The 18,391-nt window shown below is 51.2% G+C and overlaps 1 protein-coding gene across 2 annotated transcripts in view; it reads right to left on the bottom strand.

The window, feature by feature from the left end:
* LOC147115226 (uncharacterized) overlaps window positions 1-18,391 on the bottom strand; it is a 228,720-nt gene that overhangs the window by 66,524 nt on the left and 143,805 nt on the right. For both annotated transcript variants that reach the window (XM_085993599.1, XM_085993600.1), the window contains exons 10-11: window positions 15,885-15,929; window positions 13,784-13,837 (exon numbers count right to left, since the gene is read on the bottom strand). In XM_085993599.1, coding sequence (XP_085849725.1) covers window positions 13,784-13,837; window positions 15,885-15,929 — 99 coding nt within the window. The remainder of the gene's footprint in view (window positions 1-13,783; window positions 13,838-15,884; window positions 15,930-18,391) is intronic.

Genomic DNA, 18,391 nt, shown 5'->3' with positions numbered 1-18,391 from the left:
GGTGACAGCTCTGGAGAAGAGGTGCAGGATCTTGTTCCCAGAGACTGGGAGGAATCCGAACCACCAAGAATACACCAGAGCCTGGAAGCAGATCGCCAACAGGGTGACGTTCACCAGCGATGCCCCCAGGACCCACAAACAATGTCGGAAAAAATACAACGACCTGACCAGGATTGTCAGGGTGAGTACCCTTTCCAGTCTCCTCCTCATTCTTGCATGTACACCTGACATGATGGGCAAAGGGAGCTGAAAGTCCTAATGGCCAGCCCTCAGCCAGCAGCTTTGGGACAGTCATGAGCATCAATTGCCCATTCTGCACTCTACACTCTGGCCAAGCTATTCCACCATGGGAGGCAGTGCACAGTACATCAGGGCTACACTCTGGCCAAGCTATTCCACCATGGGAGGCAGTGCACAGTACATCAGGGCTACACTCTGGCCAAGCTATTCCACCATGGGAGGCAGTGCACAGTACATCAGGGCTACACTCTGGCCAAGCTATTCCAGCATGGGAGGCAGTGCACAGTACATCAGGGCTACACTCTGGCCAAGCTATTCCACCATGGGAGGCAGTGCACAGTACATCAGGGCTACACTCTGGCCAAGCTATTCCACCATGGGAGGCAGTGCACAGTACATCAGGGCTACACTCTGGCCAAGCTATTCCACCATGGGAGGCAGTGCACAGTACATCAGGGCTACACTCTGGCCAAGCTATTCCACCATGGGAGGCAGTGCACAGTACATCAGGGCTACACTCTGGCCAAGCTATTCCACCATGGGAGGCAGTGCACACTACATCAGGGCTACACTCCGTACTTACAGCCCGTCCTTTCTCTTGCAGGCTAAAGTTGCCTATAATCGCCAGGCCCGTGCCAGGACCAGGGGAGGCCGCGCCAAGCTGCAGAAGCTCACTCGCCTGGAGGAGCGCGTGTGTGGGCTCATGGGAGCCCGGCTGATCGTGCCCACAGCGTGCAGAGTAGCCGACCCTCCACTGCCCGGCAATGGTAAGGACCTCGCCTTTTGGCCCTCTCGCGTCGCACTTGCGCATCCGAGCTACCTCCTTTGCCACTGTCCCACCAATGCGCTGAATGCCACCAGTCCTAACTCCCTCGCTGACGCCGTCTCCTCACTCTGAAGCTACTCTTGTGCATTCCTGCTTTCAGCTGGTGATGACCAGGACCCTGAAGCTGCCAGTGACAGCCCCTCCGAGCAGGAGGAGGAGGAGGAGGAGGAGCAAGAGCAAGCCGGACCATCAGGGGAACACTCAGGTCCCGCAGGAGAGGACGAAATGATTGACACGTCCTCACTGGACGAGTGCCTGGACCAACTGTCGCAGGGGATTGCAGCTTCTGGGACCAGTGGCGTCCAGCCACCCAGGAGCCCTGCGCGTGGGCCGCGGCCTTCCCCCCAAAGGGGGGAAGGATCAGAGGGGAGTGCAGTTGATCGGGACACTCGCCGCCACCAACGTGGCAAGGTTCCCCTAGTTCGGTCCCCTGCTCCCCAGCGGGAGAGTCCCGACTCCAGTCCGGACACCTTCACCTCGGAGGAGGCGCGGAAGCTGGACAAGATGGCCGAGGATTCGGACCGGCGCCACACGGAGCTCATGCGCGTGGTGGGGCGCATGCCTGAGGCCATCGAGTCACTGGCGACCAGTGTGCGCGAGTTCCGGGCATCAACTGCCGCGAGTGGCCGCATGCTCACTGATGCCGTCAAGTCCCTGGCGGGTGTGATGCGGGCGCACACCAGGACAACAGGGGCACTCACTGCTGCCACACGCGCTGTCTCAGGCAGGCATCGCCAGGGCAGCCGCCGCGCTGGAGCATCCCAGCGAGCCGCCCCTCGGCTGATTGTTGCGGATCCTGCAGTGCGGGCCCGGCCGAGTGCCAGCGCGCCACAGCACCAGCCAGCGCATCCCAGACGCCAGCTTGCCTACATTGCGCCATCCGTCACCGCCACTCCCCCACTGGGGCGTCAAGGGCAAGCGGCTGGAGCTGATGTTGGCCAGGCTCAGGTGCGCCACTCAGCAGCCGGCCCCTCGAGGCCCAAAGGCCGTGTAGGCCGCCCCCCAGCGGCATCTGGCGGAAGGACATCTGAGCCTCAGGCACCTTCCCCCAGTCTCGCAGCAGCCACTGGGCAGAGCTTGCGAAGGAGCAGCAGGCCGGGCAGGGGAGGCAAAAGGCTGGACAAGGTCTCGCCCTCGCGGGCCACTCAGTAGAGGGTGTGGCCAGCTTTCGTTTTATATGGCGGTGGCCATCTTTCTTTTGCCCATGGTTGTTTGGTTCGTGGGCTTATTTTTTGCGTTAAGGCCGAGGTTGAGGCCAGGTTTGTACAAATGTGGAGTTACTCCTCCCCAGTTTGTGGGAGTGAGTCGTTTGTTGGGCTTTTTGTGGGGCCCGTTGATTGTTTTTGGGGATTCATGTGGGAAGGGGTTTTCATTTTTGTGTAATAAATAATTATCTTTATTCATACAGTCTCCATGGTTGTTCTTGTTAGTGTTTGTTGGCTTCGCCGGCTGAGGGCTTGCGGAGCGGCTGCATTCATCTTCCCTCATGGCCACAAGGCATTCCCTGACAGGGAGCTTAGAAGTAACGTGTAATAAGGTGGCGTCGCGCGGCCCTTGGCCCTGGTCGCTCCCTCCTGGGAACGTACTCCTGCACCTCCTCCTCCTCCTCCTGCTCCTCCTCCTGAGGTGCTGCTCCAACGTCAGGTGGCAGTGCCTGAGTCCTGCGGATAGCCAGGTTGTGTAGCATGCAGCAAACTACCACAAATTGGGAGACCCGGTCCGGCGAATACTGCAGAGCTCCTCCGGAGCGATCAAGGCAGCGGAACCGCTGCTTGAGGACCCCAATAGTTTGCTCGATGATGTTGCGGGTGGTTTGATGGCTCTCATTGTATGCCTCTTCAGCAGCGGTCCTGGGCGCGCGGAGCGGGGTCATGAGCCAGGTGCACAAAGGATAGCCTTTGTCCCCGAGTAGCCATCCTCTTGGGGGAGGCTGTGCCTTGAACATGTCATGCACAGTACTCTGCCGCAGGATAAACGCATCATGGCTGCTGCCTGGGAAGCTGGCATTGACAGCCATGATGCGCTGCTTGTGGTCACACACCAGCTGCACATTCAGAGAATGGTAGCCCTTCCTGTTGCGAAACTGCTCACCATGCTCCAGAGGGGCCCGCAAAGCCACATGCGTACAGTCAATGGCGCCCTGCACCAAGGGGAAGTCCCCGAGTCTTGAAAATCCCAATGCGCGCTGATGCTGGCTCTCCAGGGCCATGGGGAAGGAGATGAATTGGCTTCTCCTTCTGAACAGTGCTTCGGTCACCTGGCGGATGCAGCGATGCGCGCTGTACTGGGAGATGTTCGCTATGTCCCCAGCAGCGGATTGGAAGGAGCCGGTGGCATAGAAGTTCAATGCCACCGTCACCTTCACTTCCACCGACAGAGACGTCCTGCACCTGAGCTTTGGACGCAGATCTCTGCGAAGCAGGTGGCAGATCTCTGCAACCACCTCCTTTCGGAATCGGAGCCTTCTAACACATCACGCGTCAGTCATGTTGAGGTAGGAGCGCTGCTGGCGGTATAGCCTGATTGGGTAAGGCCTACGTGGCCAACGCCTGTAGCCCCCTCTGCCTCTAGCCAGGGCTGCCCCTCTCACAATGCGTCTGCGAGCCCTACGGACATGGCGCTGCAGCTCCGCGTTGGCACCCCATGCAACCCCCATCAAATTCTGGCAAACAGTCAAATTTCCAAAAGGCCACTTGCAGCGCTCTGGCCTGAGTCCAAAAATGCCTGAGCTGTTGCTGCTTGAAACCAGTTAGCTATCCTCCTTGTTGTGTGTCCAGAAATGCGTTGCACAAGAGTGTTTGCTGCAAAATGGCTGGGCTTTATACTGGAGGGTACGTCCCCTTTAATTTGCACCCCCCGGGGCCCGCGCTGGTTGTGTTGCGTTCCTTTTTACAAACGCTCCGGCCGCCAGCCGCACAATGGGGCGGTCCGACTGAAGTTTGGAATCGGGGCGGCCAAAGGGCGTTGCACGAGGATGTGATGTCATTTTCTGCGCGTGCATCCGGGCGGGCGCTAAACTTTGCGCCGGCGCTAAGGGTCAACTTAATTTGGGGCGAGGCGCAAACTGCGCTGCGCCCGGGCGCTACACGCATAGCGCCCGAAATTCACTTCTCTTAAGGCGCTAACTGCTGGCGCAAGCAACTGAAATTCTAGGCCTGTGTGTGACTGCAGGCAGAATCCAAACTTATAATTCTCTAGAAACAAAGGGGGAAAAACTGGGTGAGTAGCGCCACCTGTTAGCGCCTAAAGAGGCAGTCAGTGGCTGTAGCGCCACTGGCTGCGCCTCCCGCGATATTCAGCAGTGGCGCTAATGGTGGCGTTAGCCATTTGCGCTGCGCCGCCACCGATGATGTCATCGGTGTGCGCAGTGCCCCATTCGCGCCCCGTTCGCGATATTTGGTAGCGGACGCCGCAATTGCGCCGTTCGCTACCCGTGCCCGGTTCACGGGGCCTTGCTGCGCCGGCAGCGGCGCAAGTTAAGGTGGAGGTGCGGGGCGGCCGCCATTTTCGGCAGCCGCCTGCCAGCACCTCCATCCCCGGCCTCCTAACCACCCCCCCGCGGCATTGCCAGCTGTTTCCCCGAGAGCCCGGCACTTCTCCTTGGTGCCGGGCTCGTTTGCCAGCACTCGCGAGCGGGGATCGCGCTGTTGCAGGCACCTCCCCCTTAACAGCGGGAGGAAGGCCTGCAGTACCGCAGCGTGCTGTGCCGCAGCGTGTGGCGCTGCGGCACGTTGCGCTGCGATATTCAGTTTCAGCGCCCTAAAAGGGACGCGGAGCGCCTCGAGCCTCGCCCCGTGTCCCTCACGGGGCAATGAAACTGAATATCTGACGATCGCTAAAGCCTCGAACGCTGCGCTAAATCTTGCGCTCAGGCAACTTTTGCGCCACTTTGGCGCCCCAACCCAATTTCTAGGCCAAAGAGTCTTTGTGGAGAAGATCACATAATCCTGTAAAACAATCTCTAATATTCAAGGGTCATGTAAGAATCCACGATAATAACTGCACAATTTCAAAAGAAACATATTAGTTAGCCCCAAAACGCTCCTTCAGAGGTAAGCTAAAGAAACTGCAGCTAACTGTGTAGTCATCGGCATCACCTAACAGAAGAATCATTGACAGAAGAATGTGCTTCAGAGTATCTACTTCAGCTGATTGAAGGACGAATGTAACTTCAAAAGGAAATGGCTTGAAAGTCTTTTTCCAAATGATCCATAGCAATGTTTTAGACCATTACCTTGAGGACAGCTGGCCTGTGCTTGGAATGAGCAGTCAGTTTTCTGAATCTCCTTTAGGGACAGTGAGAATTTCCCACTTAGGGCCAATCTCTCTCAATATAAGGTGACATTTTAGGAATTGACGAATTCCTAACCAATAACTGAGGTCGACTCAGGAGATCAAACAGGTCTTTAATGTAAGACTAAACAAGTTCAAACAGTTTGTTGAGATCGATACAGGAGAACACGAAAACAGGTCTTAACAAGATGGAGATTCCACGTGGTTTGCGACGTGACGTCATTGCGTTTGCCTGCGTTTTCCCGCGCTCTTAAAGGGGCCACGCCCCGTACATACAAACACTATATACAAAACACAGTAATGTCTAACACAATGGTACCGGCTTAGGCTGGTGTTAGATCATCGTTAAAGGGAATTATATACAGTTGCTCAGAGTCATTCAGTGGCTCCGCCACATGCGCCCCCCCAGAATTCGCTTTAACGGACAAAGTCAAACGGTGAGGTGGTCTGATGAGCCTGTCAGAACGACTCCTGTACTCCTGAGGCGGAGGCTGTTGGGCGGCTGGCGGTCTGGCGGGTGGTTGCACTTGTTCTGCTGTAACGGTGATGGGTGGCCGACCCCGTGTCGGCGGTTGTGCTGTCTCGACGGGGCGGTCGAGGTCCAGATGTGCTGGCTTTAAGCGATCGACCGAAATGTGGTCCGGTTTACCACCGACATCCACCGTGAAGGTTTTGTCCCCTGCCTCCAACACGCGGAAGGGACCAGTATATGGGGCATTGAGTGGATCCCTATGAGCATCATGGCGAATAAAGACGTACTCAGCCTTGTGAAGCTCCGGGGGAACGTGCGAACTCTGCGGCCCGTGGTGCGAAGTGGGCACCGGTGCAAAGCATCTGGCTGCCTCCTGGTGACTAGTAAGCTGGTCAGACGCGGACCATGGCTTCGTCGAAGCTGGCAGGAAATCCCCCGGGACTCGCAGCGGCTGACCGTACACCAGCTCCGCTGATGAAGAGCGAAGGTCTTCTTTGGGGACGTGCGAAGGCCCAACAGGACCCACGGTAGCTTGTCTGCCCATCCAGCGTCCTGGAGGCTGGCCCTCAGGGCGGCTTTCAGTGATCGGTGGAAACGTTCACAGAGGCCATTCGCCTGTGGGTGGTAGGCTGTGGTGCGATGTAATTTGACACCGAGTCCTTGGGCCACTGCATTCCAGAGTTCGGAGGAAAACTGCGGTCCTCTGTCGGAAGAAATATCTGTGGGCACTCCGAACCGGGCGACCCAGGTGGAAATGAACGCCCTGGCCACGTCCGTCGAAGTAGTGGATGACAGGAGAACCGCCTCCGGCCATCTGGTGGTGCGGTCAACCATGGTCAGGATGTGTGAAAAACCATGGGAGGGTGGGAGTGGTCCGACCAGGTCCACATTGACATGGTCAAACCGTCGCTCCGGAACTGTGAAGGTGGCCAACGGAGCTTTGACGTGGCGCTGTACTTTGGCCTTTTGGCAGACCACGCAGGTGTTGGCCCAGTCGCGGACATCCTTGTGCATGCCATGCCATACAAATTTCGCTGACATTAGCTTCTGAGAGGCCTTCATTCCTGGGTGTGACAACCCATGTATGGCGTCGAACACTTTACGGTGCCAGACGACCGGCACGACCGGGCGAGGGTCCTGTACGGAGACGTCACACAACAGCGTGGTACCTGCCGAATGGAACTTGACGTCAGCCAACCGGAGGCCAGTGATGGTCGTTCTGCAGGCTTGGACTGCTGGGTCTGAGGCTTGGTCCGCTGCCATAAGGGCGTAATTGATGCCCAAATGAACCGCATTGACGGTCGCGCGGGAGAGGCAGTCTGCCACCAGGTTGTCCTTACCGGCCACGTGCTGTATATCTGTGGTGAATTCGGATATGTAGATCAGTTGACGTTGCTGTCGGGATGACCACGGTTCGGCGGTCTTGGCCATGGCAAAAGTTAGTGGCTTATGGTCTACAAAGGCGGTGAAAGGACGTCCTTCCAGGAGGAAGCGAAAATGGCGGATGGCCAGAAAAAGGGCGAGCAACTCCTGGTGTCGAACGTGCTATACGCTCTCTCGTTCTGCCGTAGCTGACGGCTGAAGAATGCCAACGGCTGCCACGTCCCGTTCACCCACTGCTCTTGCACGGCGCTGATGGCGTAGTCTGATGCGTCGGTGGTGAGGGCGATGGTGGCACCTGGCAGCGGGTGCGCCAGCATGGTTGCGTTGGCTAAGGCGCTTTAGGTGTCGTCGAACGCTCGGGCCATGTCGTCCGTCCAGTCTACCGGGTTCTTGCCAGTCTTGCCCTTGAGGGCCTCGTACAGGGGCTGCATGAGTAATGCTGCCTTAGGCACGAAACGATGGTAAAGGTTTACCATGCCTAGGAATTCCTGCAGGGCCTTAATGCTTTGCGGGCATGGGAAGGATATCACCACCTCTACATTCAAAGGTAAAGGAACCGCTCCCTCTGAGGTGATGCGATGTCCCAGGAAATCAATTTGGCGGCGGCCAAACTGACACTTGGCCGGGTTGATAATCAGGCCGTGTTGGCTGAGGCGTCGAAAAAGGGTGCGTAGGTGACAGATATGTTCTTCTTCAGTGGGACTGGCAATTAGGATATCGTCCAGGTAGACGAAGAGGAACTTGAGGTCCCGCAGCACGGAGTCCATCAGGCGTTGGAAAGCCTGGGCGGCGTTCTTTAACCCAAACGGCATTCGCAGAAACTCGAAGAGGCCGAATGGGGTGATGACTGCGGTCTTCTGGACGTCCTGTGGATGAACTGGGACCTGGTGGTAGCCCCGTACGAGGTCGTCTTTCGAGAAGACGGTGCTCCCTGCCAAATGGGCAGAGAAATCCTGGATGTGGGGGATCGGGTACCGATCAGGAGTGGTGGCGTCGTTTAGGCATCGATAGTCGCCGCATGGTCGCCATCCGCCGCCAGGCTTCGGGACGATATGGAGGGGTGAAGACCAGGGACTATTCGACCGGCGAATAATCCCTAACCGTTCCATGGTCGCGAACTCCGCCTTTGCGACCGCCAGCTTGCCAGGTTCCAGACGCCGGGCCCGCGCGTAGACCGGGGGGCCGTTGGTGGTGATGTGGTGTTCCACACCATGTTTCGTGGCTGTGGAGGAGAACGTCGGTCTTGTGAGGTCGGGAAATTCGGCGAGCAGACGAGCGAACTCGTCAGGAGTCGGGAAAGCACAGGCAACGGTGCGCGACGTAGTGTTACTGCGGTAACAAGGGGTAGAATTGAAAGTTGCCACGTTGATCAACCGCCGGCTCTTCACGTCGACTAGGAGGCTGTTGGCGCACAGGAAATCTGCGCCGAGAATGGGTTGAGAAACCTTGGCCGTCACAAACTCCCAGTGAAAACGTTGCCCCCTGAAGCACACCTCCACTCGCCGTCTGCCGAAGGTCCGAATTGCTCCGCCATTGGCCGCTTCAAGGGTGAGGCCGTGATTCCCTGCCTGCACATCGAGGGCGGACGCGGGCAAATGCTGCACTGCGCTCCAGTGTCGCACAGAAAACGACGACCGGAGAGCGTATCGGTGATGAATAGCAACTTGCCCGCGTTGCTGATTGCCATGGCGGCCGCGAGGCGCCCGTTAGGCCCGTTCCTCAGTATTCGCAGTTGTTTTTCTTTTTGGGGAAAGCTGCAGGGAGGGCGGCAACGTCACGCCTTCGCGCCGAACTGCGCGTGGTAGAAACACAGTCCAGCAGGCTGATGAGCTGGGGCGGCGCCTGTGGGGGATGGGCGCCTCGTGGCGGTGCAGTACTGCTGCGTTGCCACGAAAATTTTGTCCGCTTCTGCCGCGAGTGCCGCGCAGTCTTCCACCTCGGATCTGGCCAGGGCAGCTTGCACCTGCTCAGGCAGCTGGCTAAGGAATAGTTCACGGAATAGGAAGCATTCCGGTTCTGAGCCCAGGAGTGTGAGCATTTGGCTCATCAACTCCGAAGGCTTGGAGTCCCCGAGCCCGGGCATAGCGAGCAATCGATGGGCGCGCTCCGATTTAGTGAGCCCGAAAACTTGCAGCAACCGCGCCTTGAGGGTTTCATACTTGCGCTCCATTGGAGGGTTCTCGAGGAGGCTGACGATCCACGAGGCGGTAGAGCTGTCGAGTGCGGAGACCACATAGAGATATTTGGTCTGATCCGCAACAATGTCCCTCAGGGCGAATTGTGCCTCGACCTGAATGAACCACGAGGTCGCTTGCTGCTCCCAGAACTGCGGTAGCTTCAGCGAAATAGTGTTGGCCTCCATGCTGTGTTCTTTTTGTGAAAAACGTTCACAAAAAACGGGGTCACCAATGTAGGAATTGATGAATTCCTAACCAATAACTGAGGTCGACTCAGGAGATCAATCAAACAGGTCTTTAATGTAAGACTAAACGAGTTCAAACAGTTTGTTGAGATCGATACAGGAGAACCACGAAAACAGGTCTTAACAAGATGGAGATTCCACGAGGACTGCCCGGACAGTCACGTGGTTTGCGACGTGACGTCATCGCGTTTGCCCGCGTTTTCCCGCGCTCTTAAAGGGGCCACGCCCCGTACATACAAACACTATATACAAAACACAGTAATGTCTAACACCATGGTACCGGCTTAGGCTGGTGTTAGAACATCGTTAAAGGGAATTATATGCAGTTGCCCAGAGTCATTCAGTAGCTCCGCCACAACATAATAGAACATAAGGACAGAAATCTCATGTATCACACCGTAATGTATTTTCCAAATGAGACAACAAACTGGGGTCCTATCTACCTGTTTAATTGGTGGTTGGGAGCACAGAAAGATTGGAGAAACTCTACTGGAAATCCAGGAGGAACACCCAAGGGGCGATTTTAACCCTGCTTGCCTGGGCAGTTAAAAATCGCCCGTGGGACTCACCCGCTGATGTCCAGCGACTACAATTTTAAGCTGCTCTTCTAAGCAGGCAGGAAGATTGCCCCGAGAAACCAGAAGGTTCCTTCTTTAAATTGCAGGTCGGGTTCCCATGGTCGAGGCCCAATTGTTAATAACTACACAATTGCAAAAGAAACATATTAGTTAGCCCCAAAACGCTCCTTCAGAGGTAAGTTAGAGAAACTGCAGACGCAGTTGTATATTTCCTGCCAGGCCAACCTAGCAGGAAGATGGGCTGAACCTAGAAGGGGCTCAAAAAAGTAAGTCCTTTTACTTTAAAAAAACAACTTTCCTTGTGGGGCCAGGAGGAGCTCTGGCATAGTTTGGATAATTACTAAGCTGAGGAACTGTGTGTCTATAAATGAACAAAGTATCTTCAACACAATCAATGCTGTCAACATGGTTTTTAACTTGGTCTTCTCATACCTGAACATAACATACCATTTATCCCTGCACTGCCTTCAGTGATTCAATCACTGCCTATTGGATGCTACAGCTACTGTAGCAATTGTGTCATCAACAAAGAATATAACACTACGTTTGATGACATCAGCCAAATCAAGGATATTGAGGAAAACATGAAGTTAGCCACACTTTGCTGAGGATTCACTTAATAGACCCTGTGATAAGAATATACAACTCCAGTTATATTACCTGAGATTTATGTTTTCTTATAAGATCTGTACCGGACTCAAAAATAAATCACTGGATATGCGACAACAGGCCAGCTTTTCAAGGGATATACCATACCCTGTCAAAAGCTTTGCAAATGTGACGGTTTAATTTTTCTGGAATCCATGCAGAATATCCAACGACTAATTTCATTTATAGATGATGATACCGAGGCTGAGATTTTCTTCCAGTTTTCTGCCCGTTTTGTGGCAGATTTGGGGTGGTCAAGAGAGAAACACGGGGTGTGGAATTCTAGCGCAATGATCCAACACCTGAAGAAATCTGTAGGAAATTTCCTGGAGTGGTGCTATGGGCAGCCGGGAGCATTGCTGAAATCCCATCCACCTCACGCTAATTCGATTTAAACTAAGCTTAAATACCAGCGACTCCACTTCCGTTCCCCATTGTTTGTGGCCTGCCTTACTGAATGAACACTTGCATAAAAGAGGTGGTTCTGGTTGCAAGGCGGCATTAGACAGGTAGAAACATAGAAACATAGAAGATAGGAGCAGGAGTAGGCCATTCGGCCCCTCGAGCCTGCGCCGCCATTCAATGAGATCATGGCTGATCATTAATTGGTCTCCTTCACAACTTGCTGCAATAGTTGAAACTTTGCTCCATAGATTTTGTTGTGTCTCCTTGTGTTCTTATTACTATGTAATATACAGACACTTTTAACTCATTTAGTTTACGACTTTCACTCAGTTGTATTCTTGCTTTTATGATGTTGCTGCCGCATGGTGCGGGGTGATACAAGATGTCCGACCTTGCACTGCGCACTGCCTTTCACAGTGTGCCACATAGCAATATAAATACACTAACCAAAGTAGTTCCATATAACGATGTAACAAGTAGTTCCATTTAACGATGTAATAATATAACGATGGAACAGATTTTTTTTTATTTGTGGAAGCTTTACCTTAAATTTATCTCAGCTTTTCTCCCGTTGCTGTGTTTTTTTTTTCATAAATCCTATCAGTACAGGAGTGAAGAATGATGATTCTACTAGGGATTTCCCTTTACTTTGTTTATGATGGGGAGGAGAAGTCCACAGGGATGCCAGGCTTGTCAAGCACCAAAGGAAACATCTTGCATGCACTCACAGGCGTTCCTATTTGGACCTCACCATGAACAATGAGTGAGAAGACTATGCTACCCTTGAGAAGCTAGTGAATTGTGTCACCTGCTCACTCCAGACCTGGAGCCCACCTCCAACAGATGGCATCACGACTGCACCCAACTTTTATGTCTCCAGGTCCTTTTAAACTACATAAGGGGACATTAAATCACATCACTCAATTGGCTGTACACCACTAAATCAAACAGGTGAAAAGTGCATTGTTCTCTCGAGCAGGGAACTTCAGCTCTGAACCATGGTTGTTGTCCTGGTCTCACCCCAGAGGTAAAGGGCCGATTGACCTTTCTGAGCTGGTGCTGAGATGGTACTTCATGAACAGGAACACTCGCTGCCATAGTTCCTTTATCATGAAGCAGTCCAACTCTTTATTGTCCCCAGAGGCAGGTTTCTTTATGGTTCCTGGGAGCTAGAAGCTACCTTCTGCTGCAGTGCTAATGACCCAGTGGAGTTCCTTCATACCTCAGTTGAGCACTGATGCAATGAGGGTCATTGTGTTACCAGAAATGTCATTGAACAGACATCTAGGATTGTGAAAACCTGTTTCAGATGCCTGGACAGATCAAGGCGTCAAGTATCATAGTACAGTACACACTACAGGAAACTTTGTGTTATCCGGAGGCAAACCGTCTGGCAAGCTCGAGCCACCGGCAAAAATCAGGAGCCGTTTTTGATTCTTTTCGTTTCTTTTCTTTGCTTTTTTTGAACAGTCAAGCTCTGCAAGGTCTGTAGCTAAGCAACAGCTTCAGCTAGAGACGCTTGCCAACTGTTTAGAGGCTGTTGCTAAGCAACAGGGTTTGTTGATTCATATGGAGATGAAAATCTCCGTATGTTTCAACATTAGCTCTGGAGTGTCCGGCAGTTTTGAGGGAACGGCAGCAGCTCGGTCCCGTCGGTGCCGGATAGCACAAAGTTTCCTGTACATACATTCACCCTTTATAAAGGATTTCCGATGCTTGCCTGAGAGGAGGATGAGGAACGCAAGAACAGGAGTGGGCCATTTGGCCTCTTGAGCCTGTTCTGCCATTCAATTAGATCATGGCTGATCTGTACCTCAACTCCATTTACCCGCCTTTGTTCCATATCTCTTGATACCCTTACCCAGGAAAGTTTACCAGCCTTCAAAATTATTTTTCTGGAAGGAGATAGACATTGATTAACTAATGAGATAACATCATTGTAACAGTATGTCAACTGAGGATTCATAAAAGATATCACATCCTTGTCTGGAGAATTTCTATGCCTTGATGTTAGGTGCACAAATTGACAAGGACCTATCATCATTTCTTAGTTGCTTTATGCAAGGATCTAGCTGGGAGTCTTACATCTCAACTACTGATTTTTGAAGGATACTTAGAAAGAAGCAAAGTAAGACAGTAACATAAATTTTGAGGGACAATGAGATGTTGGGAGAAAAGGTATTTAATTTCAAATGCAAATACTTTAGCAGGGAACATGCACTGAAATCTAAAGGATGTTCATCCTCTATTCTGTGCTCTGTGTTAGGCGCACATTCTATGAACATCTGAACAGGTGGCTTGACGGATTCAGTTAACATGCCAGGGGCTAGGTAGGGAGTACTGACATGTTAGGAGGAAATGTATTGCTCTTGATGGCTGCAGTGAGTGTGATACAGTAAGATTTCTGGTAGAATAAGAATTGGGTTTTCTCCTTTCTCCCTGTGTGTGTTGCAGAAAGACCGAAAGAGGGGCAGCAATTTTTCTTTTAAATGGGGTAGAAAAATACCATCACTCACCGGTATCCCAGACTGCCCTTCAGCTCCCTTTTGACCAATCATTCCTTTTTGCCCCTAGAAAGAAATGATAACATTTGACAATAGGCATATTTATTTCTCCATTCCATAACATAAAGTCTAAAAGATACAATACAGCACTGTCAATATTTTTGGGTTTTCACACTAGCTATTGTCTCGGGTTCAGTGTCACTGATCAGCTGGTGACTGTGAGTTTAAAACACACTGGCCTAGAAATTGGGTTGGGGTGCCAAAGTGGCTCAAAAGTCGCCTGAGCGCAGGATTTAGCGCAGCGTTCGAGGCTTCAGCAATCGTCAGATATTCAGTTTCATTGCCCCTCGAGGGAGACGGGGCGAGGCTCGAGGCGCTCCGCGTCCCTCTTGGGGAGCTGAAACTGAATATCGCAGCGCAACATGCCGCAGCGCCACACGCTGCGGCACGGCACGGCACGCCACGGTACTGCAGGCCTTCCTCCCACTGTTAAGGGGGAGGTGCCTGCAACAGCGCGATTCCCGCTCGCGAGTGCCGGCAAACGAGCCCGGCACCAAGGAGAAGTGCCGGGCTCTCGGGAAACAGCCGGCAATGCCGCGGGGGGGGGGGGGGGGGTTAGGAGGCCGGGGACGGAGGTGCTGGCAGGCGGCCGCCGAAAAAGGCGGCCGCCCCGCACCTCCACCTTAACTTGCGCCGCTGCCGGCACAGTAAGGCCCTGTGAACTGGGCGTGGGTAGCGAACGGTGCAACTGCGGCGTTCGCTATCAAATATCGCGAACAGGGCGCTGCGCACACCAATGACGTCATCGCTGGCGGTGCAGCACAAAAGGCTAACACCACCATTATCGCCCCAACTCAATATCGCGGGAGGCACAGCCAGTGGCGCTACAGCCACTGCCTGCCTCTTTAGGCGCTAACAAGTGGCGCTACTCACCCAATTTCTCCCCCACTGACTACTCTCTTTCCTAGGACTGTGGGCTGCCATATACTGTAATTTAGTTTCATGAGTCTCTGCCCACTGAGATGTCAATCATGGAGATCTTCAACCAATCAGGTGTTCTGCCTTCTTCTCAAGTATCTCAGAAACAGCTGTCAATCAAAATCACTACCCCAGGAAGTGGCCCCTCATTTGATGTGTGACCACAGGGCTTCTTGACTGGCTGTGTGCCACGCTAGCCAAATTGAATAGAGCAACCCCTTAAGCAGCAACGTGTCCCAAAGTTCTCCTGAAGAAGAATGTCGACCATCTCTGACAATAACATAAGATGTTTGGGATTGCAAATAATGCTCCCCACAGGTGATTCACCAATTAACACTTCAGGCTATCATTGTGCTTATACTTTGAGGAGTGCTCGTTGCAAAGTTTGACCTTGCAAAAAGTACCTTGTAGCATCTTCATTCTTCACACACTGTAGGAATTTGGCTAACCTTGATTGGTTCTGGGGAAACCAAATGTTCATGAAAATTTGCATCCTGACATCATTGCTGGGTGGTTAACAAACCTAATCTGCTCAGGCCTTGTATAAAATACCATGAACTGCATCACAGAAACCAGTTTATTTTTGACCTGAGCTTGACGTCTGCCCAACCATCTTCAGCTGCTTCATCAATGACCTTCCCTCCATCATAAGGTCAGAAGTGGGGATGTTTGCTGATGATTGCACAGTGTTCAGTTCCATTCGCAACTCCTCAAATAATGAAGCAGTCCATGCCCGAATGCAACAAGACCTGGACGCCCTTCAGGCTTGGGCTGATTAAGTGGCAGGTAACATTTGCGCCACAGAAGTGCCGGGTAATAACTATTTCCAACAAGCGAGAGTCTAACCACTGCCTCTTGACATTCAACGGCAATACCATCGCCAAATCCCCCACTATCAACATCCTGGGGGGGTCACCATTGACCAGAAACTTAACTGGACCAGCCACATAAATACTGTGGCAACAAAAGCAGGTCAGAGGTTAGGTATTATCCATAAAATAACCCAGCACAAATGGATGTGAGTGGGCCAGTTTGAGGAATGTTCGATAAAGTAAGGATAGAAGAGCAAGTGTAAATGTCACATGGTCAATGAAAGTCATACATGTATCAGAAAAGATCAGGAGAATGTATCTACCTTGTGTCCTTGTGGTCCTGGGGGCCCATGAAGACCTCGAAAACCCTGTAAAAGGAGAACAATTTCAATAAAGTCTTTTTTGTGGTCACCTAGAAGATGTTTTACCACTTCATAGAGATGGCTTGTACAGGTACTGAGATATTCAAAACGGCAAATAATGACAAATTCCTAGTTTCACCTGTATCAGTGGGGAACCTTTTGCAGCCAGGCTTTAAAGTTGGAGAGAAATCTTCCGGATCTTGCTGGACTAAACTATTTCACTTATTTTCTTCTGTTTTAATTCCTCATCAAAAAAACATGGCAGTGTACGATGCAACTGCCAAGTAACATGTGAACATTTACGGACAGCTTGGAGTTTGAATACAGTTTTGATGTTGATCCAAATCAGAGAATTAGAGTCCAAAAAAATTAATATTTTTGGAATCTCGCAGTTGCACTCTTATTCATCTCTAAAGTGATTTTCTCCATCTATGTCATCAGTGTTCCAAAAATAGCATTACAAAAATACAGGCTTGTCTTCAGGCCCTTGAATTCTGTCCAGACAAATCAGTCTATACTGCGGGCTAATGAACACTCTGTGTGTTGTTATTGTTCCAAGCAAGTCAACTTCATATGCCTTTTCTCTCCGTGTTATCAACATGTTCAGTTTTACCAGTAGCTCTGACAGAGTTGTGGTACCAGCGTTGCATTTTTTCCACTGTGTTTCTTTTTAGTTTTACCGATTCTGCTCTTTTGCAGTATGAGAAGTTTTGGTTTCCTTGCTTTCTCTAACCAAATAAATTAACATTTGTTCATATCTTAACTTTTACTTCAATATGGAAATGACAATTTGTTTGACATGCATAACATCTAGGTTTGTACCACACCTATACTGGACTCTTACAGTTATAATTTGGTTTACTTTCTCCAATACTCTCCCTCTAGTAAGTCCTTGACACTTTGTTTAGTCTCCACTACCAGTGAACTTGAACAATGGTCATACTATAGTCACCCATTAGAAGCTGATCCTGCTTGACGTCTGCCTCGCTATACCACCAATCCAACAAAGTCTGGGGTACCCGAAGAACTGGCATTGCTGTATTCACCAAATCTGGTCCACCGCCACTCTGTCGTGCAGCAATGTTCAAAATCAAGTTATGTAAAATAACCGCAGAAGAGAGCAACATCTGAATTATAATCGTAGCCTGTCAAATTTTATTAATCACACTGCACCCATTTTGTGACTTTTACCCCCTCTCTTCAGATCGCAGCATTTCACACACAATTGCAGACTGAAAGCTGAATTATTTGACAGCCCCTCTTAAAATGGTCTCTAAAATAAATTGATTCAGTGCCCAATTTTCCTCGTTTTCTTTGTGGGCAATTAAATGGAGAAGCTACGTCCACTTATCCCATGAAGCACCTCATTAAATAACCAACGCAATGTGTCCTGGACTGTCTAAAATGTATTAACTTTTAAATACCAAATCCCAAATGGAAGTTTGCTAATACACACTGTAGTCTCATCTCTAATTTTGACTATGTTACATCCAAACATACAAGATATATGTAGGCTCGAGGGGCCGAATGGCCTACTCCTGTGCCTATTTCTTATGTTCATTCTTATATGACGAACCTACTGGTCCATCCAGCCTGTCTCATTGCTTAGCAGATCAAGAGGGCTAAGGGGACTGTGGCCCAGGTTGTGGGTTGGGGGGAGGGGGGTGCGGCAGGCCGGGGGAGGTGGCGGAGTCCGGGCAAACCCTCGCCCCCCGCACGGGCGAGTGGATGCTGGAGTTTCCAGCTAACATGTGCAGGTAAGTGCCAGGAATGGCACCAAAGTGGTACTTCTTGGTAATGAAGTGCCTCCTCCCCCAACGACGATCCCTGTAATTTTCAATGGGGTCACCACTGGAGGGCACTGGTGAGCACAATCCCAGTATAACTGCTGGAAATGTGACCCCTGGACTTCCAACCCTAATTCTTCAGCCTATAAATTAAACAGGCTTCTTTAAACACATTGGGCCGAAATTTGCTCTCAGCGTCATTACACTTGCACTTACTATGGGATTTTGCAACGCTGGAAGTTGCTGTCCAATTTACACTTTAATAACGGTGAGAGCTGATGGCCTCACCGTTATTTCTACAGCAAAATCCAGCCCATTGGAATTACATGTAATATGACATTGTATTGGGAAGTATGCAGTACAAATACACTAAAGGGAGTTATTCTTACTGAGTCACATCACTGCACTACCTAAACTCCAATCATTCACGTCATAGGGCGACACCAATTTAGTCGTGCACTGTGTAGGTATTCTGACAAAAAGCCAACCTGGACAAATCACATTAAAAACGCCTCACAATAATACAATCACCAAAATTTTAAAAAAAAGGTCCAGAATAAAGCCTTATACAGGTAGACTATCCCTTATCCGAAAACCTTGGGACCAGCTGTGTTTCGGAATTCGGAATTTTTCGGATTTCAGAACGGTATTATATTTATTATGAGACTGGGAAACTCTGAA

This window comes from Somniosus microcephalus, chromosome 7, assembly GCF_052327205.1.
Source record: "Somniosus microcephalus isolate GS21.2 chromosome 7, FLI_Smic_1.0, whole genome shotgun sequence".
Taxonomy (NCBI): Eukaryota; Metazoa; Chordata; class Chondrichthyes; order Squaliformes; family Somniosidae; genus Somniosus; species Somniosus microcephalus.
Note: the sequence above shows the minus strand (reverse complement) of the source record. Positions and strands in the feature narration are given on the sequence as shown.